The 24,672-nt window shown below is 32.7% G+C and overlaps 3 protein-coding genes across 7 annotated transcripts; 1 reads left to right on the top strand and 2 right to left on the bottom strand.

Moving 5' to 3' along the window:
- Window positions 1–193: 193 nt before the first annotated feature.
- LOC102606741 (phospholipase D zeta 2) lies at window positions 194–8,161 on the bottom strand. Of its 3 annotated transcripts, none has more exons than XM_006472081.4 (20): window positions 7,560–8,161; window positions 6,912–7,013; window positions 6,606–6,721; window positions 6,363–6,501; window positions 6,022–6,189; window positions 5,445–5,618; window positions 5,056–5,298; window positions 4,848–4,964; window positions 4,409–4,548; window positions 4,173–4,322; window positions 3,757–3,913; window positions 3,133–3,663; window positions 2,360–2,470; window positions 2,086–2,232; window positions 1,798–1,995; window positions 1,485–1,586; window positions 1,156–1,311; window positions 955–1,020; window positions 778–839; window positions 194–699 (listed from the first exon to the last, which is right to left on the bottom strand). In XM_006472081.4, exons 1-20 carry the CDS (start codon window positions 7,815–7,817, stop codon window positions 450–452), a joined length of 3,387 nt encoding a protein of 1,128 aa, XP_006472144.2. In that variant the 5' UTR covers window positions 7,818–8,161; the 3' UTR covers window positions 194–449. The 3 variants fall into 3 exon arrangements, with proteins under 3 accessions (XP_006472144.2, XP_006472145.2, XP_052297745.1); XM_006472082.4 differs by having other exon boundaries at window positions 1,180–1,311; window positions 7,560–8,158; XM_052441785.1 differs by lacking the exon at window positions 6,912–7,013.
- Window positions 8,162–9,460: 1,299 nt separating this feature from the next.
- Window positions 9,461–12,526, bottom strand: LOC102631335 (uncharacterized). 3 transcript variants are annotated; one of them, XR_001507668.3, is made up of 9 exons: window positions 12,116–12,524; window positions 11,946–12,012; window positions 11,817–11,856; window positions 11,557–11,689; window positions 11,233–11,304; window positions 10,432–10,512; window positions 9,908–9,969; window positions 9,653–9,817; window positions 9,461–9,546 (listed from the first exon to the last, which is right to left on the bottom strand). XR_001507668.3 is itself a non-coding variant. In XM_006472080.4 (8 exons), exons 1-8 carry the CDS (start codon window positions 12,395–12,397, stop codon window positions 9,751–9,753), a joined length of 804 nt encoding a protein of 267 aa, XP_006472143.4. In that variant the 5' UTR covers window positions 12,398–12,524; the 3' UTR covers window positions 9,461–9,750. The 3 variants fall into 3 exon arrangements, 2 of the variants coding, with proteins under 2 accessions (XP_006472143.4, XP_024952050.2); XM_006472080.4 differs by having other exon boundaries at window positions 9,461–9,817; XM_025096282.2 differs by lacking the exon at window positions 10,432–10,512 and having other exon boundaries at window positions 9,461–9,817; window positions 12,116–12,526.
- Window positions 12,527–19,718: 7,192 nt separating this feature from the next.
- Window positions 19,719–21,161, top strand: LOC102630421 (F-box protein PP2-B15-like). The gene is made up of 3 exons (XM_052440506.1): window positions 19,719–20,151; window positions 20,319–20,437; window positions 20,541–21,161. Exons 1-3 carry the CDS (start codon window positions 19,873–19,875, stop codon window positions 21,013–21,015), a joined length of 873 nt encoding a protein of 290 aa, XP_052296466.1. The 5' UTR covers window positions 19,719–19,872; the 3' UTR covers window positions 21,016–21,161.
- The last annotated feature ends 3,511 nt before the right edge of the window (window positions 21,162–24,672 follow it).

Below are 24,672 nucleotides of genomic sequence, written 5' to 3'. Positions count from 1 at the left end.
CTCTAGTTGATTGCCGTGATTTCCAAATTAAGCTTGAACGCAACAATGACGAACGGGCCTTGAAGCAATTCAATTAATCAACTTATGCAATAATTTGAAGTAACCTGAACAGGTTTAACTTTGTTCAGGTACTTTAAGAGACAGCATAATCATGGATAATTACTGACATTTCATTCATTTGCTTGAGCTAAGGGAAATGGAATTATGTGCATCAAGGCATCTACAAATGGCATTAATCAAGCCCAATGGGGCCATAGATATCCCTCTCAATCTGTACTTTCTGACATTATCAGTGCCGAAACGTTTTAATGGATGTTACTGCTGATGCTATGCTCACTCTATATCTCCCTAAAGTTTAAACTACTTGATGAATATCTACGATTGCAACTACTGCAACTTGTGCAAATTTTTGTTTCTCTATAGCATTTGTCCCTGTATGAGATTATTTCTTAGTGAAATACTTGAGGAGATGCATAAAATTCACTTTCTATTAATACTGGTCTCAAGTCTTCTTGACACATGAACTGTAACGGGAAAGCAACAAGATGTCCCTTAACAGATTTCAGTCTTTCCATTGGGTCTGTTGCTATAATCTCTCCGTTCTCGTTGGTTTCTAGCTTCTCCGGGGCTATCCCAAAATCAATTGTGGTATGCCCAAGTTTCTCCTTCCTCTGGTTCATGCTGTGTCTGAGAGCAGACCTGCATTTTGAATGCAAAATGAGAGACTACCTACATGTGAAAGAAAGAAAAGACCAAAAAAATGGTAGCGTTTTGTACCTTGAGTGGATAACTTCATTGGGCATGCAATCGAAGACATCTTCGTAAATCAGGGTGTTTTCCTATGAGAAGAAAAATATTAAGTGACTGTCTAGAGTCAAAATCATCAAATACACTCCACATAAAAATGCTGACAAGCAGTAGATGTTTTGTCTTAAAATAAACTGTTCTATGAACCTCTGCTGTTGCTTGCCACAAGTCTCTATATGTTGTGTCTGCCAAAGGATCACTTATTCGGCTGATCTGTAGAAAGTAAAAGCAGAATTGAATTACACTAGAGTGTTGTTTTTCAGCACTTTTTAAGGAAGCAAAGAGAAAAGAACTCATTAAATTCAGGAATTGATATAAATTATTGAGTAAACAAGAAGTCTGGAGTACATTGTGATCTTCAATTGTACGAACCTCTCCTGCATGAAGACCAAGATGCTCAGCCCAAAGGAAGCAACGGAGAGAATGAGAAAATTTTCCAGCCTTCCAAGGCTCTCCATTCATAGATGATTCTAGAAATTCTTTATCTTCAATTACTACATCAATCTGAAGCAGAAATAGTAAATGAATCAACTTATGAGAGAGGGTTTAGTCAAATACTCAAATTAGAGGAGATGGAAAAATGCATAAACTTTTATCTGACTTTAACTTGTTAAAATAAACCGTTAAGACATAATTAATCATCCTCCTCACATAACTTGGTACAATTAAAACGGTACCTCAGAGTCCCTTGATCCAAGCAAACTTCTATCATTAATGTTGGATGAGCCAATCAAAGCAGCACGATCATCTATTATCATCACTTTGCTGTGCACATACACCTGTATGGAAATCAAGGTTAAAAATTGGTTAAAGTATGTGATGAGGCAAAGCTCACATGAGATAACTAATCAAGCCATACTCCATGAACAAACACTATGCTTCATTTCTTTCATCAAGGGAATAATAAAAAATCAAGGTCGAGCTTAGAACAAAGCCATCTTAGAAAACAAAATAGCTAAATAAACTGAAGGAATGCAATTTAAATTGTACCTGACTTGTAGCTACAGGCCCACCATCACAAAGTCTTCCATATGATCTCAAACCATAGAAGCTAATATAGTCTCGTGTTTTAGGTCCAAGCAGCATACTGAGTTTATGTAATATCGAAGTTTTCTCTCGGGAAATAGTTCGATACTGCCAATGAATTATGGCTCTAACAGTTGCTGCCCCACCATCATCAATACCCCCCTGTCGATGCATGCACAAAAGAAAGATTCTAAGTATCTTGTTAATTTATAACTAAAACTTGAGGTGGGGAAACCCCAAAAAAGTATGTACCTGGAAACCTGGTATGAGCGGTAAGACAACAATAACCCGGAAATATTTCTGTTCTTTGTATGCTCGCATGATACGTCTGTATAATGCTTCCAAGATGCGGTTCTGTATAGTTTCATCTCCTGAAAGACCTGAAATGAAAAACTGATTCTGGAAGAAGGAAACAGCAGTAGCAAAATGGTCAGCATAAGAAATGAACAATCTTGAAGACTAAAAGTTCATTCAATAACCAACATCTTAGGAAAAGAAAATATTTCATCAAATAAAGTTCTCCTACCTCGATGTAAATAAAATGTTCTGCACTCTCAATCAGAGAACAATAAGCACTGTGAATGCTACCTTCTGTTTGACTTGTTCCTGTAGACCACTGGCTGACACTTCTGATAATCTGCACATATTCATTCATTATGGCAGGAAACTAAAATTACAAAGAGAACAAGATTATAGTTCAGATACATTAGGCAGAAAAGACAGTAATACCAGATCCATGTACGTGGTATAATTTTTTCATAATGACCAAGATTTATGTTTTTCCTTCACATATCACTGTGAACAAGTTAATCCACATGAGTTTCCTTTACTTGAGTTTTATTGAGTTCTGCAACCTACATGTTATGTTGATGACACCATTTACCTGGCCTTTAACGATTTTAATTGGCACAAAATACTTGTCTAAATACATGATCCATGTACGTGGTATAATTTTTTCATAATGACCAAGATTTATGTTTTTCCTTCACATATCACTGTGAACAAGTTAATCCACATGAGTTTCCTTTACTTGAGTTTTATTGAGTTCTGCAACCTACATGTTATGTTGATGACACCATTTACCTGGCCTTTAACGATTTTAATTGGCACAAAATACTTGTCTAAATACATGCTTTGGCACAAAAACTCAAAGAAGCTTAGAAATAGCACATGGCAAACATGTCTGGCTGGAATGGTGTATGGATATAACTGCTGGTAAAGTTTATATCACAATTTTGGGACATAATAGAATCTAAGGACACTACAAGATTTTATTTAATAGCCAGAGTTGTAGCTAACCTGGCAGCGGCATGCCAAACGCGGACCAACTTGTCCACATTTACTAGAATAAATGTCATGATTTTCTTCCGGTTTTTCCCGCCACTCTTCTCTCTTGTCCAAGCCAAACTCCCGAACTGAATTTGAGTTCATCTCACGTTGAAGATCCACAGCATCAAGGCCATCTATGGTACCTCTTATCTTAGAATTTGGGGCTAAAGCTTCAGTTTTGTACTCATTAGAAGGGATTGTACAACTTCCATAGAACCCAGATGTCCTATCAAGAATATTATGATTTGTATTGAGGCCATTTGACTTGTCATCGACATTAGGAGCAACTAGTTTATCAGATTCCTGAGGCAAAAGCAATGGAATATCTTCTGATGGTGATTGTGAGGAAAAGGAATCCCGTCTGGTGAGATCTTTCTGATTTTCTTCTGTGCTCTTGTTTTCAATGCCTATCTCTCGACTTCTTCCCATGTAGTGAGGGAGAACCATGTGGTGATGAGGGATGAGTAGTGGAATGTTTTGTTCATTTGGAGCTTTGCTTCTCTAAAAGTATGGTTAATTAATATCAGCCAATAAGTTTGGCAAATAATAAAAAAAAAAGAAAAAAAAGAAGATCACAAGTCTCAGAAGATCAACCTTTGCATGATTCCAGCGTTGAACAAAATGCCGAGCGATATCACGACAAGGTGGTCCCCATAAAGCACAATGGACATCATGCCACGGCATACGTGGATATTTTTCACGCTCCAGTTCATCTTTCATTGTGTCCTCCCAACTATTTGGTTCAGATTCTCTGGCCGAACAACATTAAAGAAGTATTAAGATCAAAGTCCATACACTTACCACCAAACACTTTCAACTATTTGAATAACCAAACAGCAGTCGACAAAATTCTATAATCATATCATATTGACATGTATAACCAATACTAAACTATCGGAAAAGTTTTATTCCATTTGATATAATGCATACTTATATAAAAATGAAGTTGAATCCCTACTAGTCATGCTAAAACCATTTTCTCAAATTAGAAAAAATAAATAAGTAAACACCTTGGATTATAATAGTCTTTCCCAGGCCACAAAGAAGGAGGGCAATCTCCCACTTTGTGTTCAATTGTGTCGTAACGACCAAAGCATAAATCCAATCCTCCAATGAAAGAAATGCGATAATCAACAATAACAAGTTTTTCATGGTGAGACCTGCATGTATATATATAATCAGTGATCAGAAGCAAGAAAACAAGCAAGAAGGAAAGTACTTGGTGTAAACTGCCTAAGAAGAATACCATAAATAAACTCCAGTTGAGACATGGTCAGGATGGCGCAGTACTTTCACGTTCTCATGAATTTTTAGGAGCCTTTTCTTACTGTACATACTGTTAATTTTCAAAGCAATAGAAACTTCCTTGTAAAGAAGAATGTAAACCTGCATAACCATCCAAATTGAAATTTGTAACATTTATAACAAAAATGTCGATAAAGCAATGTCAAGAAACTTTCAAAGGACTTGTTTAGAATGGTGCAGTTTTGGTGATCTATCATATACTAAAATATGGACATCCTGATTGGGAACAAGAAATATAAGAACATATCATCCCAAGCTAAGCAACGAGTTAAAAGATTATATTAAACATTCAATCAGCTAAGTCAAAATTGCAAATGATGGCACTGAACTCCCTGAACACAATAAATTACCAATGATAGAAAGAGTTGTTATATTTGTACCTGAATCCCTTCCTTGGCTTTTTCTTCTAGTAGAGCATCAAGGCGAGAGGAAGGATGATTTTCAAAAGGACGTATGAGATACAGCTCTGGGCAAAGCCACCAGCCAGTAATGAGTATCTGCAGGCAAGTTTTTATCATTCAGCATTACAAGGAATAGGCACTGGCATATTGTTCAATGCAGTTGGTCTTGGTAGAGGAACACTTAAACCTGTGATTTTGCATTTTTTATGGCAGAAGCAATTGCTTCAAAAGCTGCTTGACCATCTATAAACCACTGAGCTTGACTCCCATCTTCTGTCAAACCCCTTGGAGGAGCATAGGAACCGAATCGGTGAGGATGGCACCACCCTTCAAGAGGTCTAAGACCAGCATCATTAATTGCAGCAACCCATTCTTTAACTTTGCCACTATTTGTGGTTCTTAACTTTATGCTCCGATTTCCACAAGAAACCTTTTCAAATGTCCAAACATGGTAATTATAAGTAAAAATAGTACATTCAAGAAAAGTATTCATGAAAAAAATATAAACCAAGGTCTCAAGCCTAAAGCTTACTAAATTCATCTAGTTTCCACACACAAAAGACAAAATCAGCTGACCTGAAATGCGTAGCGCAATGGATTGGATCCCTTTACTTGGCTTGCCAAATATACTCCTGGTCCTTCATTCCCATTCGTGGTTGGTAGAAGTTCAAATACAATTATGTCTAAGACTCTGGTGTTATAAGGATCTTCTAGCAGGACCAAGAATCCAGGTTTCAGAACAGCCCAGACCTGTATATAGATAAAGTTTGAAATGAAGATGGTAATTTTTATTTTAAAAAGGTAACAGGACAGAGTATTTAATCATGGTTTGAAAATAGAATTGGTTTTACTAGCAAACTGATGTCAGAACAGCTCTAACAATTGTTGTGGATATCCTATTTTTCAATGCTAAAGGAATTTGATGATACTCTTTGTTATCATTCTTTAGAAACAAGAACCTATATGATTTTCCACAAGAGCTTAAGTGAGGTATCTGTAAGCCTATTAGGATTTATTTACAGGTTCTAATAGTTGAAAAATCTGTTAATTACAAATGCTGTTGCCTGTATGACTGTGTGAAGACAGCTGGATGATCTCAATTGACATTACAAGGATAAAGATAAGTAAACCATGATCAAAAGTATTCTATTACCTTGTGCCATTTATTGCTACAACAACTAAAGCAACAGCCTGTACAATGTATGGCATCATCAGTCTTGGAGATATTTGATAAATGTTTCACCATAACATAACCTTCTTTTAACTTTGGACCGTACTCTTCTGAAAATGACAACCTTGATACCTCCAAGAATTTGCACACCTATAATCCAGAGCCACTTGTTATGACAAATGACTATGTTACGTAAAAGTTGATAAGAAACAACAGAAAAGAAAACTAACTCTATCATGTAATCTAAGTTCCAATTTCCAACAAGTTAGGCATCACATAATTGACCCATTGAAGATGACTACTAGCGAAGTTTGTATGCTCACCTCTCGAGAATTTACGATATCTATGTTTCCCATGAAGTGATTCAAATACCCTTGCATAGCCACCTTTGCTCTCTCTGCAACTGTCTGCTTTCCTAGCACTGGGCGAAGAATTGATAAAGCTGCCATGGACGGCACGTATCTGCAAAACAAAATACCTCATAAGAAAGACAAATGGAATAGTACGAAGGGCTTTATGAATGCAATTCCTCTGTCAATTATAAGAGGTGCATAAGAAGAAATTACCTATTTCTGACACTTTCGCTGGGATGCATAGGTACAGCTCCGTCATCAGGTTCATCATCATCTTGCACAACCGCTACCTGATCTACTATTCCTATGCTTTGAAGCCATTCTTTAACCTAAAATGCAATATGCCAATAAGAAAATGATCAAAAATCAGAAAAAATCAGTAACAAATGAGAACTTACAGAAGTTACCAACACTGGGCAAAACAAACACGCACACTACATCATGGATTTGAATACTTCTGAAAATGTGGTATAGAAATGACATAAAGGAGGTAAGGGCAAGTTCAATTAAAAGGCAAACCTGCCCTTGTTTCTCGTGAAGTTCATCAATAATAGCACGTTTCTTCACAGCAAAATGTAGATAGAGAATTTGTGAAGCTTTCTTCACTAAACTCCACTTAAACTGTCCAATAGAAAGTACAGTTAGTACTTGAACAATTCTTGCAGCATGTAAAGGCACATAACAATACAAATGAATCAAAAAGACTACAGATTGAGATTATTTGGCAGGTTCTAGATACTAACAACCAATGCCTGATTCCAAATTCAACTAGCTTTGTAGAAAACATAAAACAAAATGTAAGATCTTTTCCATTTTCGTTCTTATTCTTTTGATCATTTTATTTACCCTGAAAAAGAAAAATACAGAAAACAAAACCGTTTAGCAAACGTACAATACACATAACAAATGAATTCTTAAACTCTACATTATGTCAAATCTGTACCTCTATATGTACGCACAATTGGCGCGTAAAATTCCCTTGTTCTTATTTTAAATTCGAAACAAGAAAAAAAAATCACAAAACCAATTTTTCGTTCCTTCCCCACTACTTCAATATATCATACCAAAAAAAAAAAAAAGAAGAAGCATAATTAGACACACAGAAGCACATAACCTGTTAACAAATTTGCATGTTTGATATATATATAAATAGCAACATATCAGTACCTGTTTGTATTGAAGCTCAATTGTATAAGACAAAAGCATGGGACTAATGTCACTTGAGTCTGGTCTTGCCACTGCCACAATTGTTGCTTTTGGCAACTCATCAAAAACTTGTTCATGTTCTGCAGCACATTGCTTGGAGGAGTTATTACGGGGCAATACAGTCACCGTTGGATGATGCTGTTGCATTGTGTGATGCTGCTGCTGCTGATGATAATCATCAGAATGTTCGTTGCCAACAATGAGTCTCTCTGTTGACATGGAAAAACTCCCGTTTGATTCCCAAGAAAATCACCAAGAACTTGCTCTTGCATGTCCTTTATAAAGCTTTGATGTTTACAAAAGGAAAAGAAACTGAGATGGGTTTTTTTGAAAGAAAAGATTTTGAAAGACAGAGTCTAGTAGTTTTTATAGTTGAAGAAGTTTTTTTCTTTTTTGGTGGGAGGTTGTAAGAACCGGGAAGGCAAAGAAAAGGGTGATGATGTGATTAAGTAACCAATGGTTATATAGACTTTTCATGAAACTTTCTTTTTAAGTATGACAAGTAGGGCTTGATTTACACGTGGGACCCGTCAAAGGCTTTTGTATAGAGACTTCGTTAATTTTGTGTCATGATGTAGTTTAAAGTTAACTTTTCTTGTTTTGATGAGCTAAAGCAACCTTATTTTCTCATAATTACTTCAATTTGATATTGGCAAGCTTAAAAAAATGTAGCAAATGAATGGAAGTGAATTATCCTTTTACCCTTCTATTTTTGACATTTTTATAAAATCATTAGACCCACAAAATCTGTAGCTTTGAATTTTCAGTTTATTTTTCTAATGGAGCCAAGATCGATTGCTTTTGGATTTGGACAATGTGGTCGGTGAATTTTGAGGCCAAATGGCATATGTCAAAAGCAGAATCACTTCAAGAATATGCTGCCTTATGTGCTTAGCACTGCGAATATGCTGAAATGGCAAATGATTGGTATCTTGCAAGTTACAAGTACAAGCCAAATATGCTTTGGATTAAGACTCTTATTTATTTAATTGAGATATTAATTGGCATCTGGGATAAGCCACTTACGTAAGATTCTGTATTCCACTTTGTTGAGGAAAATGAAGCAAATACAATTAATGCATGCTCGGAACATTTTGTCTGACACGGCTAGATTAACTGGCTTGTGTTATTTGCACAAATTGGACAGGTCACAGCCTCACCCGCAGCCATAGAAGCACAACAGTCGTAAACATATCTTTTATTTTCTTTTCTTCTGTTTCTAGTGGCAACAAGTTCATGTGGATGTGTAGATTTGGGATAAGAATGGGTGTTAACTCATCAACTAGCAATGGAAAAAGATGGCCTTTGTGACTGGATAAAATCAATGGTGATGGAACGTGCTAAATGGAAAGGCTTTTGAGGTCTAAGTGTCCAACAACCCAAGACCAAGAGGGTCTCCAAATTTATCTGCCTTAGATCACTTGGTTTATCAATTAAGTCATCTAAAATTGTACAAGCAGACAAACCCAAGGTCAAAATTGAGCAGTTTTTAAGTTTGTTGGCAACTTGGCATTCCTTTCTATTTTTTTAAATGACTGATAATGAAGGTCTTTTGGATTTGGCACAAAGGTATATGCTCATAGTGTGCTTTAAGCTAAATTAAGAATGCCTAAAACGGGACGCAACGAATATATTAAACATGAACTTTTTAAGGCTTACCTGGACAATGATTCAGTCCTTGTCAGAGGGTCGTTCAAGCTCATTTTCTTTTTATCAACCTTTGACTGCACATTTAATCCTTTGTTGTATCATTCTTTTTGCTATTTCCAGAGCCGAGAACTTTATTTGAAAATGTATGTGAAAGGTTCAATGATTTTCTTGCCGGGGCAAGTTTCCTAACATTGATTTACAAGGCCGGGATAGGTATATAACAATATATTATTCAATAGCTAATAGAAACAAAAATGTAAATTGATAGAATATTTGCATATCTGTATGGATCCGAGTCCTACAGTATTCAAAAAACGAAAGCAAATAAGGTAACACAATCTTATAATTGAATTAGATGCATGATACAGCTAATTTATAGATTGTTTTATGGTCTACTGACTCACCTCAAGAGTGCTTTAATTTAATGAAAAATGTGAAATATCTGTATACCCATCAAGTGAACGTCAAAAGTTGAATATGAAGCCAATTTTAAGCTGAATATTCAAACAGAGCTCCAGTTCCGACAAAGAGAGTGAACCTTAGCAAGAGCAGCCATGTAATCATCAGACCTGAAATAATAAGCAATCTACATGAACATGAGAAATAAATTGCTGAATAATTGACTGACTAACTAGCAGGAATGTATTCTGAATCAAGACCTTTGTCCATAAGGAGACTCGCATGCTGCAAGAATATGAAGCTTGGCAGCATCTGCTTTCTTCTGCAGATAGCAAATTATTAAAAGATGGTTACTGTAACTCGTACACAAGGAATTACCAAAATGAAAATTACACCAGCAAGTACTTTTGTCCGGGGCCACTTCTTGTTTCAGATATCATATATACTCAGGAATATAAATTGGTCCATCTTCCTTCAGATGTTCTCAGGTAAGCTCAACACTATGCAAGTGTATCACATAACTAATAGTTTCCATTTTCGAAACAATGGTCCATATACCAACAGAAACTCCTTATTGATATGAATGTAATATAGACAAACAGTCAGTTCAGTCTAGTTTTTGAAAATATGCAAATGTAAGTATGAATAAACCCAGTCATCCTTGTGGATCATTAATAGTGTTGTAGGAGAATTTTTTATTAGTCTATCATGGTATGAAAGCCATGCTTTATACAGAAGCATTCCTTTCAAGGTCCATAAGAAATATTAGAGTTTCAGAACAAACCTGAGATTCATAGAACAGTCCAGCATATAAGGAAGCATAAAAATACTCGTTTTCACGGCCACTCGAAAATGCAGCAACAAGCTATGCAGAAAATATAACTGCTTAGTCAAATGACATTCTTACAATAAATGCAACTGCAAAGACCAAAGTGCAATGCAACATCACAGAACATATTATCAGCTTCCTACATAAGCGAGAGTTTTGCTAATCCATAGCTACTAATTTGATATAACACCTACTATCCTTGAAGTATTCAGGTTAAGTGCACTAATGTCCAAAGTACAAACTGAGAGTGCGCATAGAGATGTAACATATAAAGTATCTCGTAAATAAGCTGGGATATTCATATTCTAATTTCCTAAGTATGTCTACCATGGTAAATGATTGTAACGTATATATAAGATATCTTATCATATTAATGATTGCCAGGAGGGGCCCCTATTAGCCAAAAATAGTTTATAAATACAAAAGCACGAGGATATCCATCCCATTGGCCAATAAGTGCAAGCACCAAAGTCCTTTTGCCTACCAAACTTAAGGACTTCGAGACACAAGCAGTGTAAGTTAATAATTCTGTCCTCCCTCTATAATAAACACATCTAGAAGACGCAGACGAAAATACTTTTTAAATCATCTTTAGCTAGAAAGTAGATAGGTTACATGGTGAAAATCACGAACGAAACCTTATAATTAACTTGAATAGGCCACGTAACTACCTAATGAGACATAAGTATGTCCTAGATGTTAATATAGAAACAGAGCTAATAGGACCTCAGAATTAAAAAGAATAGCAAAAAATACCTTTTCTGGATCACCACCACCTTTAAACATGTTATATGCTTCCCTCATTACAGGACGAGGATCTCTACCAACCTGCATTCAGCTTTTATATAATTAGATAGACTCAGAGACAAAGATGATGGGTTAAACACCACAAGGAAGTTAGTTTATTCTTTGAAGCATAATGTAGCAACCCTTTCATCTCAGCATCTTAAGCATCAATACCTTTCCATTTCACCATTTCTTATAAACATTCTCATTTCATTAGGATCTCATTTGTCAGTGAATGGTCTAAAACTCTAAATAGATTCTATAATGATGTTTGCTTAGCAACTTTTAACGTGCCTCGAGAAATCGGTTCCTTGCTTCGTCAACTCCATACAGCTGAGCTTCGCAAAGAAAGCACCATATTGACTCCTCGGTATCATTTGGATTTTGAGCAACATCTATCGGAAACTGCTCTGCACCTTCTTGAAACCTATTGAAATGTGAAACTCGAATCAACTTCTTCAGAATGATCCCAACTAATTGAAAGAAATTAAGCAGTTCATTGTGCTCAAATATACCCTTTTTCAATCTGCTATAAAACGTGAAAAATTTAGTACCTATCGAGATAGTAAAGCGATAAGCCCCTTTGCCAGAGATCTAAACAACAATCAATTCACAAATTAATCATAATATACTCATATGCATATAACGATTCACATTTCCAAGGAAAAAAATTAAAAACATACATGCCTTTTGTCGAGGATCCAATTCAATTGCCTTGTCAAATTCGGCTACAGACCCCACAACATCACCCTTAACAACAAAAAATGCTTCTCAGTATCATCTAGAACTCACAAAGAAAAATAAAACTTTATACACATTGTAAGTAACAAACACGAATCGAAACAAAATTCACCTGTCTAAAGAGTAGCATTCCCCTTCGAATGGCAACAACGGCTTCACGAGAATTGTTGTTGCCACCAGTTAAAGCATCCCAGATGCCAGAAACTGAAGGAATGAACAATCTTCTAGTGAATGTGGGAGCTCGGTTCTGAAGAAAGTGACCTCTTGGGGTTGAAAACAGTGAGTTTATGTGTGTTTGGACTGAAAGTGGAGCTTTTGAAGTGAGTAATGAGCGGTGAAAGGAATATGGAGGGGGATTAATGGTGGGTTTCAAAAAGTGTTGGGTTAAAGCCATTGACGTGAATTGAAAAAGATGCAAAATTTGTAGTAGTACGGTTGATGCAAGTGAAGGATTTTTGGGAGTTGGGTTCTTGATTTTTGGTAGGTTTGTGAGAGGGATAACGCGCCAAAGGTACCCGTCATGTTTATTGATGGTGGTTTGTTTTGTCCTGTGCTAACTAGATTTTTTTTTTTTTAAAAAAAGCATTTTTATATATAATTTAAAAATAATTTCAAAAAAAATATTATTTAAATTTTACTCATAAAATAACTATTTGTTAATTGTTGTAATAAATAATAGAATGAAAAAATAAGATCTTTTACAAAATACTCAATAAATAAGAACAAATTAATATTATTTTAATTAAATCTTTTTCTCTATTAAATTTAACTATTCTCTATTTTATTCTCAACAAATTTAATTACCCTATATTTTATCACTCCAATTATTTTAATTATTCTCCTTTTTTTCTTCCACTCCAACAAACTTAATTACACTCTATTTTCAACAAATTTAAATTGACCTTTGTTTTTTTCTAAGTATTTTTAAATCTATAAATTAGAATGTTTGTGAATGGAGCTGCTCATCCAGTCATCCTTCCACCTATTAACTAATTTATTAGAATGTTTGCTCATCGCTAGCAATTTTAAGATAGAGATGCTGTCAGATTCATCATCATCAGATGATGAAGTAGAGATTAACGTAGCAATAGCCATTGCAAATCGAAGACAAAAAAGAAAAAAAAGAAAAAATTCAGGGCATGTTTGCTCATCCCTTTCCAGTAGTATGGAAAGGGATGTATGTTGGTCATGTCCGCAATAATCTTAGAAGCAATGGCCTCATATGATCTTTGCATGTGGCATATGTTTTATGGGTTATCAGTAACACATAAGGACATCAACGTGTTCGATCGATCTCTATTATTTAAAGTTATGAGTAATTTAAAAATAATCAATTTATGAGGGTTTATCCAAAATTTATGAACAAAAGTTTGTTTTATTAGTTTCCTCTAATGTCTTAAAATTATTTATACATCTTTGCCGATAAAATTTTAAAAACTAAACAACCTAAGCAAAGTTAAAAAGGAAAGGAAAAACAGCAATATATGTACATAATATGTGTGTGTGTGTGTGTGTGTGTGTTGACATTTTATTTGACTCATTAGAGTCTCTCGAAAGTTCATGGAAATGCAAAATAATTATGACTTTTTTAAATGTGTATTATACATTTTAAGCATGTGCTTGTACGTGACATGTATATTTTCTAAGAGTTTTGCATGTGAGGGCGACATCAAAATCAAAGGGAGAAATAAAAATGCAAATCATTATGCTAAATTATTATTATTACAAAAATACTTTAAAATAATGGAGATTGCTGTGAATTTTAATTTCCTTGCATCCCTATTTAGTTATTGAATCTAATAAGCAACGCAGTTACAAATCTGTCCTCCTTGCTCGTTATTGCCTGATTTAGTAATAAATTCAAATATTATAAACTATTGTTGTCAGAACCCTGGGTTCGGGCCGGGTTCTAACTCTTTTTGCCTGATCAGACCTTTTTGGATCGGGCCTAAAAAAGCCCAGATGTTACTTTTTATATTTTAAAAAATAATTTTTTATTATATTTTATAAATTATAGTTTATAAAATTTTATTTTTATTAATTTAGGTTTAATAAGTCCGGCTTAAATAATTGAAAACTTTAAATATACGGTGGAAGTGGGATAAACAAATATTATATTCTGTGTTCAAATTAAAATAAATTCTCTTTGTTTATTTTTATATATAAACATTGCTCAGGCAGATTCGTACTTTTTTTCTAAATTTATTTCTAAATTCTATCATTGAATTTCTACCTCTTTATATAGATTAATGGTGAATGAAATTTTATTCATGCGAATCTCCATGTAATTTTTTTTTTGAAATGCCTTAGTCAACACGATACATATTTCTATCTTTTAAGAATTAATTAATTACATTCCATCATATTCCCTACAACTAACGCAATACACATCATCATCACAAATTCACAATACACATTTTTTTTTTTTTTGGATGAATTTTGTATCTCTCTTTCAACAATTACACAACGACTTCCCCGTCCGGAAAGCAACCTAAAAGCAGAGACAAAAATGAAGAGCAAGCACAGAGATATTAAAAGAATCAAAGGTATACGAATTTCTGAAAAACAATGGAAGCAAATTTCAATATCAATTGCTACTTCAACATGTTGCCAGAAGAGTGTGTACGTGGCCACTGTTTAATTTCTCCCTCACTTGTCCATTAGATGCATGCAAATCATCGCATGCACTCGTGGTTAAATTTGCTAATTTTATAAAATAAGACACTCTATACAATAATATCAATATCGCTTCCGACAGTGATAGAGCATATGGGCTTTTGCTTCAAAAGCCGCGAAAATTTCACATGGAATTGGTGGTCATCGGGTGTCCAAAGGCGTGGCTTATTTGGGGAGCAAGCAAAAAAGTAATTCATCAATATTAGTGGACGGCGTGAAAACGATGGTGACATCAAAGTTGATAAATAAAGGCGGCGAAAATGAACAAATCCCATGTGAAAGACAAGACGGGTGGGTCGAAATTGAGCTTTGGAAAATTCTTTAATGGCGCATGTGATGATGACGACGAGGTGAAAATGAGCTTGAAGGAGGTGAAAGGGTATCAACTAAAAGGTGGGGTTATAGTTGAAGGCATTGAAGTGAGACCTAAGCATCAATAGTTATGAAAGCAAAAAGATTTGTTTCTACAGTTAAGTTGATTTGTAGTAATATTCCTATCTGCTGTTGACATATATGAGTTTCCGTGTCTCATTCAAGGAAGACCTAAGCTGTAGTTAATGTTTTTGTAACATACATAAAACATCATACTCGTTTATACGTGTATAAAATATTTGTCTTGCTCAAAAATTATGGTTGAATGATATTGTCTAACTAGCTATAATTTAACACTGTTCTGTAGTTAAACATGTTGTCTAATCTTAAATTTCCATTTTTTAAATGTATGAACATGCACTAAAAAATTCCCTATTTTGGGTTATTTCGGTACTTGAGTTGATTGAAACCCTATGTCACATATAAATGCCTAACATTAGGCATGTTAACACTACCTTATAACTCTCTCACATGAATAGTGAGTGAACCCACATCATTCACTATTCATGTGAGAGGGGTGTAAGGTACATGCATGTAACTTAGCATTAGCCTAACATTATTTGTCAAATTGCCATATATACTTAAAGCCAACAATTTTGTTTAGGTGATAGAGATAGATTAGGAAATTTGGTCAACTCATCATTTAATCGAGACGAAAGAATCGATAACTGATCTAATGAGCATGGAATGACAACATAATGAACCATTGTTCAAATTTATCTATTACAATGTCAATGTCTTGTATGAAATGTGAAAGTTTGAAGTAACTATTGTCATTTTAGTAGAGAATTCTCACTTGATGGAAGCTTACTCAGCATTGGAATGATTTTTTAATAAATATAAAGATGCGTACATGTGATCAACTATAAATCACAAACATATATTTGTTTGGATAAAACTCAATTATGGTATAGTCAGTGCATGTTTAGTATGACTTGTCTAATAACCATAAATGCTTATTTAATTTCATAAGCTCTTGTCAAAATTTTTATTGTTATTTAGTTTTTTTTAATAGAGCTTTTGAAGATTAAAATAAGCTATTTTTCCTCTACAGGTAAAAGCTCAAAATTTAAGCTTTTAGGACTAGAGGTTGAATTTTTTTAAATGTTAAAAATCTAAGATATCCTCTATTTATTTGACAGTCTTATTTTTATTTTTTTCATAACACAAATTTAAAAAACTTATCTATTAAAGTGATTTTATAATTTTTAATAAAAGCTCTCATTGACAATCATACAACTAAATTTTTAAGTAAAAACTCTACTTGTAAAAATTCTGCTAACAAAAACTTTACTTAAACAAACCCTACTTGAAAAGTTATACAAAACGGTTGAAATTTAATATTTTTTAATAGATAAAATTCGTTGAATTTTATATTCTAGATCCAATGGTATCCAATCACTAATTAAACTTTAATATTATCCAAACTAGTAAAAAAAATCAAATCTAATTCAATCATATCCTATCAATCCAATTAATCCAATTAAAATAAAAATTATAAGTAAAAATGGTCAATTGCTTTCTAAAGTTCTAATTACTGACAATTGAAAAAACAATTATACATCAACTCCTTTAATATTTCATGATTCATGTGTTTTATTACTATATGGGTGAAAAAAAAAATTAAAATTTGAATATTAAAAGTAAACACTTATTGTGGCTTGCAGTTTGTAGTCTATATTATTATTATTATTATTATTATTATTATTATTATTATTTATAGTTGTACAAAACCATGTTTTATTTTTTATAAGAAAAATTAATTTTTTTAAAGTAAAATATAAAAGTGACATGTAGCTTTTTTAATAAATAAATAAAAAATAAAAATTAATTGGTTGGATTGATTTATGTTCGATTTTAACGCATAGATCCAAACCAATACGATAACATTGGATTTTTTTATTTTGTAATCTAATTCAATCTAATTAAAAAGATCAATCCAACAACAATTAGATTAGTTTAAATTGGATCGATTGGTTTGGATTGGAACTTGAATACCCCCAATCCTATCTTCTGTGAACCATAGAGAGTCTCTTGATTAAGTTATTGTGGTTCTTACTTTTTTTCAGTGATTCTCTTGATTGACATCCTATGACATATCAATTCCAACACTTCACATCAAAACCAACTTCGGCAAATTGGTCAAGTCAATTATGATCAACAATAGAATATATAATAAATAAGGCAAACTCTAAATTACATTTCATGTACCTTATATCCACTCACATGAATAGTGTGTAGTGTCATATCAATGCCAACACTTCGCATCAAAAGCAAATTCGGCAAATTGGCCAACTCATAAAGTCAATTACGATTAACAATAGAATAATAAATAAGACAAACTCTAAGTTATATTTCATGTACCTTACATCCACTCACATGAATAGTATGTGGTGTAGCACCACACACTATTCATGTGAGTGGATGTAAGGTACATGAAATGTAATTTAGGGGATCCTAATAAACAATAAAGCCATATTGTCAAAAGCATCTCTCTGAGTAATAAATTAACTAATGAAAAGAGTAACAAGATGGCTAGAAATCTTAAATTTTTTATCTTATATTTCTTTTTTGTTCCATCTATTTATTAAGTGGTTGCAATTTTTTCATAAATTTTAATTGAATTAAGATTTTGTTTGAAATTGAGCCATTGAAATATTGTAATCTAAAAGCTATTGCTGCTGCATTATTAAAGAAAAGAAAATACTATGGCTATTATTTGGTAAATCGCTAGCTAGGGTATCATATATAATATAACTTGTCTTTCTCAACCCGCTTTCATAAAATAAATTAAAAAAAAAAACAGCTTTCAGCACAAAACTCCAGCAAAAAATAAAAATAAGCAGAAAAGGTTAAACAAAGATTGATTAATCTTCTTAGTTGGTACGCGATGCCAATTATTTCTTCTTTGCTAGAATATTATGATTAGCATTGTGCTGTGTCAAGATTGATTTCCCTTAATTTATGTAATTGATTTCTGTCGAGAGATTGTCTTGACTTTCTGTATTTATTTTATTTGCAATCCCTTTGATATATGAATTAGATATTAGATTTATTCATTACCTTATGCAGCTCATTAGCCCTGTTATATATTCATGTGATAACTTCTTGTAAATAAATGAAATGAGGAATCTTCTTCAATTTTTCATGCCGCTTTTAATTTTTCCAAAACCTCGTGGGACATTTGTGATAACTACCCAAATTCAAAGCCAATCCCCCAATTATCGTAGTTAATTAAATATACTCTTAGCGGAGTCTAGAATTTTTTTGCTCTCTTTAACCTTAATTATAATTAACTTGATTGAATCTGTATACATATAGCTTGACCAGGATATATTGGAATCGCATTTGTGCTACCAGGTCAAAAATATTTGTTTTAGTTCGAATACAACAAATTGAACACATTCATGGTGGCATCAACTTGCATGGGTCGAAGCTGATCTTGTGAAATGAAATATATTTCGATAAGTTGATTCTGTAATGTTACTTAATTCTTGCTCATGTTGAAATATGAGAATTCCATCTCATTTAGGTACACCATAATTATTACGCTAAACAAATACCTTTATTGAGATAACTTTTCGTGATACAAATTTATAGAAAACATATCATATGCATAGTTACGATAGAACAATCATATGTATAACATGCATGAAATGTTGATCCTTTTTTTTAAATGTATTTATTAAAGTTTGGATAGGAATGAAAAATCTCAACCACTAAACATTAAATTCTTATGCACTATAAAATTGTGCGTTTTAATAGTGTTATTTATTGACTCTATTAAACTGTCCAATTTAACAATATGTTCGTGTGAAAAAAAATGAGAGAGCTTACACTAAAGAAGAATTGTACGTGTTGGGGGGGGGGGGGCACCCTCATTTTTTTCCTCATGCGAACGCACTATTAAGCTTTGCGGTTCAATAGAGTTAAATTTTTAATGTTATTAAACTTTACATCTTATAATTTATTAAAAATTAACTCTATTCAATCAAATAGCTTAATAGAGTGTCTGAATTAAAAAAAAAATGAGACTGCTCGCACTTGAGAATAGTTTATATATATATATATATAGAGAGAGAGAGAGAGAGAGACGCGTGCACAAATATTGAAATATATACAATCCTTCTCTGGTGCTATCACTCTTTTTTTTTTCTATGTAGATACGCTGTTACATCGTGCGGTTTAATAGAATCAAATTTAATGCTATTAAATCACACGACTTTATATTACATTGAAAAATGACTCTATTAAGTCGTTCAGCTTAACAAATCTAAATTTAAAAAAAAAATCTGAGCATCCGGACGCATATAAATCTATCAGAAGTTCATGGGAATGCAAAAGAAGCATGATTGTTAAGCTTTATAAATTAACATTAAAAATTTTAAATTTTAAAATATATATTATAAGTGGATTAGATAAATATTATAATGCGCATTTAATTAAAAATAAAGTATCTTTATTTATTTTGTAAACATTTGCTTGGGCGGGTCTGTATATTTTAGGTGAACTGGCAAAAAGAACATAATAGATTTCTTTTAACACAATATATTTCTATCTTTAGTAATTAATTAATTAATTAATTATATTCAACTGCATTCCCTACCAGCTAACGTGTACACTTCTTTATCGCAATTATTTCAACACATTTTTTTTTTTGATGAATTACGTATCTCTCTTTGGACAATTATACAACATTATGCCCGCCCTGAAAGCAACCTTAAAACAAAGACAAAAATCAAAACCAGGCATAAAGATATCAGTAGGTTTCAGGGACTCTGATGAACAAAGAATTAAAGCTATACGTATTTCTGAAAAACAATGGAAGCGAATTTCGATACCAATTGCTACTTCAACGTGTTGCCAGAAGAGTGCGTTGCCACTGTTTTCTCCCTCACTTGTCCGTTAGATGCATGCAGATCATCGCTTGTTTCTTCTTCGTTTCGATCGGCCATGGACTCCGACATTATCTGGGACAAGTTCTTGCCCTCAGATTGGCCCGAGATCGTCTCCAAATCAGTCTCTCCCCTCGCATTTTCCTCCAAGAAAGAGCTCTTCGCTCTCCTTTGCCACCCTTTTCTCATTGATGCCGGCAAGATCGTACGTACTTTATTACTTTTTCCTCCAATCATTCCCTTCTCTGGTACGAACGTTTGCATGCAGTCTTGGTGCTAATTAAGCTTGCTAAGTTTATAAAATGCAGACGCCTGCTTTGAAGAAAATCAGTTATAAAATGTTCAATTATGTTTCTTTGTCAACATGTGTAGAGCTTCAAGTTAGAGAAATCATCAGGCAAAAAATCTTATATTTTGTCTGCTAGAGCTCTTAGTATAACGTGGAGTAGCAATCCAATTTATTGGAGCTGGGTGTCCATGCAGGAATCAAGGTTGGTCTCTTTTTTTTTTTTTTTTTTAAAAAAAAACGATATATAAACTTGCCAAGTAAACGCACATTTTATGTGATAATTAATTATTTTTTTATTATTGTAGATTTTCAGAAGTTGCGGTGCTGAGAACATCAAATTGGCTGGAAATTGAAGGCAAGATCAAGACCAAAATGTTGTCACAAAACACGATGTATGGAGCTTATCTTATAATGAAAATAAGTGATAGAGCATACGGGCTTGATTCAGAAGCCGCTGAAATTTCAATTGAAATTGGTGGTCGTCAGGCGTCCAAAGGCAAGGCTTATTTGGGCAGCAAGCAAAAAAGTAATTCATCAGTGCTAGTGGAGGGCATGGAAATGATGGTGACATCAAAGTTGATAGATACAGACGGCGAAAATGAACAAATCCCATGTGAAAAAGAAGACGGGTGGGTGGAAATTGAGCTTGGAAAATTCTTTAATGGTGTGTGTGATGATGATGATGATGATGAGGTGAAAATGAGCTTGAAGGAGGTGAAAGGGTATCAACTAAAAGGTGGGATTATAGTTGAGGGCATGGAAGTGAGACCTAAGCATTAATAGTTATGAAAGCAAATAGATTTGTTTCTACAATAAGTTGATTAATTGTTATAATTACTTAATAATTGTGATGTTTAATGTAAGGAAAAACTCTTCCCACAAATATGGTTCCGTGAATCAGAATTGCAAATCTATATGTTGGGTTATTTTTGGTAATTACAATTTAGAGAGAAAAAGACTCGGACCAAACCATAGATCGTATAAATGCCAACATTATGTCAACACTGCATGTTAAAACCAAAAATTGTTCCAGGTGATAGAGACGGATTAGGCAATTTGGCCAGCTCATTGAGTATGAGACAAAAGGAATCAATTATATACCCTAATGAGCATGGAATGACAACCCAGTGAACGATTGTTAAATTAAATATCCCTTACAATGTCATATGTTTATTATTAAATGTTGATTTTTTTTTAGTAATTATGATTATTGTAATAGCTGGACTAAAGTTCTCTTGATTATAAATTATCCAACGATCAATGTCATGTATTTGTTTAAATAAAAGCTAAGATTATGATGTAGTCATAACATATATTAATGTCATAGAATAAAAACTCATCCCAATAAGATATTTTTCCGTGACTAAAGTTATTTTGGTACTTACTTTACGTGATAGAAGACTTAAGTGATAACCTATATATGTCATATAAATGTCACCACTTTGTGTCAAGACCAAATCCTGTTGCGATGGAGATGGATTCGACAAGTTGGCCAGCTCGCAAAGTCAGTTAGGAGTTAGGACCACCAATTGAGTAATAAAATAGTAAAAGCCATTTTGCCAAAAATCTCTCTCACAATAATAAACAAATTAATTGAAAGGCTTACAATAGACTGCACATTAAGTGGTTTATTTATTTTTATATAAAATTTAATTAAATTAATTACATTATCCCATTATTTAGTTGATGAAAAACATATTATTTGTTATAAAATATTGGGATGTCTAACACTTCTTTTATGAAAATCAATTCCCAATTCATTTTCTTCCTCTAATTTTAAAATTTATAATATAAATGCATGATTTGGGCCAATGTCAAACATTCTATCATTAACTAGATGTTAAAGAGAGGATGCCTTCTGCCGCCCCTCGAAATTCATAGAACCCATTTTCAATTGAAACCATTAAAATAACCAAAGTCAAATTAATTCATTTCTTTTAAATAGAAATTCAATTCAATACTTAAATGCAATTTTCTTTTAAAAGTTTTTTTTTACACCGGCCATGTTTCATAATTTATATTTGTATTTATATTTATATATTAAATTTTAATTACAATTTAAAAAAATGTATAAAAATTTACAATTATGCAGATAAACACTATACAATAAGAAAAAAATAATTTGAAATATTTATGTATTTTAAAATAAAAACTTAAAAAGAAATATTTTTTCTTTAAGACCAAATTTACGACAAGATGGTTGATTTTAATATATGATCAGTACTTTGTAACTTGAGCAGGAATATTTTAAGAAATAAAAATTTAAAGGGGTGTTATAAGGATTTTATAGGGTGTCAAAAGCTTAACAGATGTAAATACAATTGGGATCGGTTTGCAAAGTCCAGCCCAAAACTAACCTTTGCGGTTTTAATGGGCTACTCCCTACCCGATCGGAAACCAATTTACAAAAACATATTTTCACACCAAGTCCTCTGATTTTGAAAATGGTGCCCGGTACTTTTACCTTTCGGGTATCATTAAGGATAAAAGATTATTTAATTTTTATATTATGATATTAGTGCTATTTTAATTTATGTATTTTAAAAAATATCTCAAAACATTTTTGTTGTGGAACTATTGACACTTTTACCGTTATTTTTTTATTCTTTTTTATTTGCTTTTATTATTCTCTTACAATAATGTTTTTTTCATTAATAGTAAAAATTAAATTACCAACTTAATTCTAGAAATAAAATTAAAAATAAAAATAAAAATACATTAATTTTTTCTCTTTATTATTTCCAAAAAAAGAAATATTATTGTAAGAAGATAATCTTGTAAATGCAAGTAAAAAAAGAACAAAAAATAATAACAGTAGTGTCAATAAGTTAACGATAAAAATATGTTGAGGTATTTTTAAAAAATAAGTACACCCATTTAAAAAATGTTAGAAAATCTATATTTATTATTAACATCCACTTTAATTCCAAAATTGCCCGTTTCTAAATTTGATTTTCTCTCCAACAACCTACAATAAACATCGGCACTATTTTTGCCGCTTATCTCATGTCATGCTTTTCGTCCCTCATTCATACAATTTCTCGTCCATCTGTTGAGTTCTTCTTCTTTTGCAATTTTGCTACGTAATAAATTCTTTTAGTCCAACTCCTTAATTTATACTAAGCCATTAGACGACTCCTAAGGGTTTTCAACAAAAGATTATTGTCTGTATAACACTTTATTTTGATTTTCTAGATGTATAAGATTCAAAACAATTCATTGATCTTTAGAATGAGATTGATGATGATAGCTAAGAAATCGTAACCAATTGAAAATTGTACTTGTGCGGAATATGTCTGGGTTTGAATTTTAAAGAGAATAATATAGTTGATACATGTGTCCTTAAATATAATTGCAGAAAATAAGAGTTTTATAAATTCAATAAGGGGGTGCCAATAGCTCTACTCTTTTTAAAAATACAAAAACTAATTAACCTCAAAATATAAGGGATAAATAAGTTTTTACCATATCATAAACTACTCTTTGTCATCAACCCAATTTCAAACAAAACACAGCTCACATCACAAAAGTCTCCTTTTCCCATAAACAACTCATGCAAATAATATTTTTCATATAAACGTGAGGTACTGTAATTTTTTCTTATACTGAGCCTTTAGTTTTTCCAAACTTTTAGGGACGTTTTTGTTAATTTCTCAAATTCTATGTCAGCCACCCAATTTCTTTAGTTAATTAATTAATTATATTCTCAGTGAAGCCTAATAGTTTTTTGCCATCTTTAACATTTGATTGAATCTGTATATACCTTAACCATAATATGTTTGAATCTAACTTGTGCTAGCAGGTAAAAAATATTTGTCTTATAATTTGTTCGAAGACACCAAAATTGAACACATCATATTCATTGTGGCACATCAAACTGCATGGGTCCAAGCTGATCTTATACCTTGTGAAATGAAATATTTAGACGAGTTGATCTTGTAATGTTAATTAATTTTTTTCCATGTTAAATGTGAGAATTCCATCTTTATTTTGGTACAACTTAAATATTACGCCAAACAAATAAATTTACTGACATAGATTTTTCGTAATATAAATTTATAAAACATCATGATTTTTTTTTTGGTCAAAGTTTGGATGGGAACAAGAAATTTTGCCCACTAAAATAAAATATGGACTCCGTATCTCTATAATTATTTGAACTCTAAGTGATTGAATACGTAAAAGTTAAAACTGCAAAGCATATTCACTGTGAGCTACACACCCAGCTTAAAGTCTATAACTAAATATGATTTGTTGCTGTTGCGTTTGTGAAGATGAATGGACTGGATCACATCAAATTAATGTCTATTTCGGATCTATTATGGTCCTTAATTACTTTTTGAACATAGATCCATTTTTTTTAGTCTCAATCAAGTTCTCTTTTTTAGCGATTGAATGTGCTCCCATGGTCCTCCATTTCATAATTTCATAACTCTT

This window comes from Citrus sinensis, chromosome 5, assembly GCF_022201045.2.
Source record: "Citrus sinensis cultivar Valencia sweet orange chromosome 5, DVS_A1.0, whole genome shotgun sequence".
In the NCBI taxonomy this organism is placed as follows: Eukaryota; Viridiplantae; Streptophyta; class Magnoliopsida; order Sapindales; family Rutaceae; genus Citrus; species Citrus sinensis.
This window is presented reverse-complemented; position numbering and strand designations above follow the sequence as displayed.

Bases quoted from the DNA above. Each gene is read 5' to 3' on its own strand.
- LOC102631335 (XM_006472080.4), bottom strand. From the start codon at position 12,397: ATGGCTTTAACCCAACACTTTTTGAAACCCACCATTAATCCCCCTCCA. The intron at 10,513-11,232 runs GTATTTTTTGCT...TTTTCTGCATAG, and splicing joins GTGGTGGTGATCCAGAAAAG to CTTGTTGCTGCATTTTCGAG. The intron at 9,818-9,907 runs GTCTTGATTCAG...TTATTATTTCAG, and splicing joins GAGTCTCCTTATGGACAAAG to GTCTGATGATTACATGGCTG.
- LOC102606741 (XM_006472081.4), bottom strand. From the start codon at position 7,817: ATGTCAACAGAGAGACTCATTGTTGGCAACGAACATTCTGATGATTAT. The intron at 6,190-6,362 runs GTGAGCATACAA...TCTGGATTATAG, and splicing joins ATATCGTAAATTCTCGAGAG to GTGTGCAAATTCTTGGAGGT. The intron at 700-777 runs GTACAAAACGCT...TTCAAAATGCAG, and splicing joins AATGAAGTTATCCACTCAAG to GTCTGCTCTCAGACACAGCA.
- LOC102630421 (XM_052440506.1), top strand. From the start codon at position 19,873: ATGGAAGCGAATTTCGATACCAATTGCTACTTCAACGTGTTGCCAGAA. The intron at 20,152-20,318 runs GTACGTACTTTA...CAACATGTGTAG, and splicing joins TCATTGATGCCGGCAAGATC to AGCTTCAAGTTAGAGAAATC. The intron at 20,438-20,540 runs GTTGGTCTCTTT...TTATTATTGTAG, and splicing joins GTGTCCATGCAGGAATCAAG to ATTTTCAGAAGTTGCGGTGC.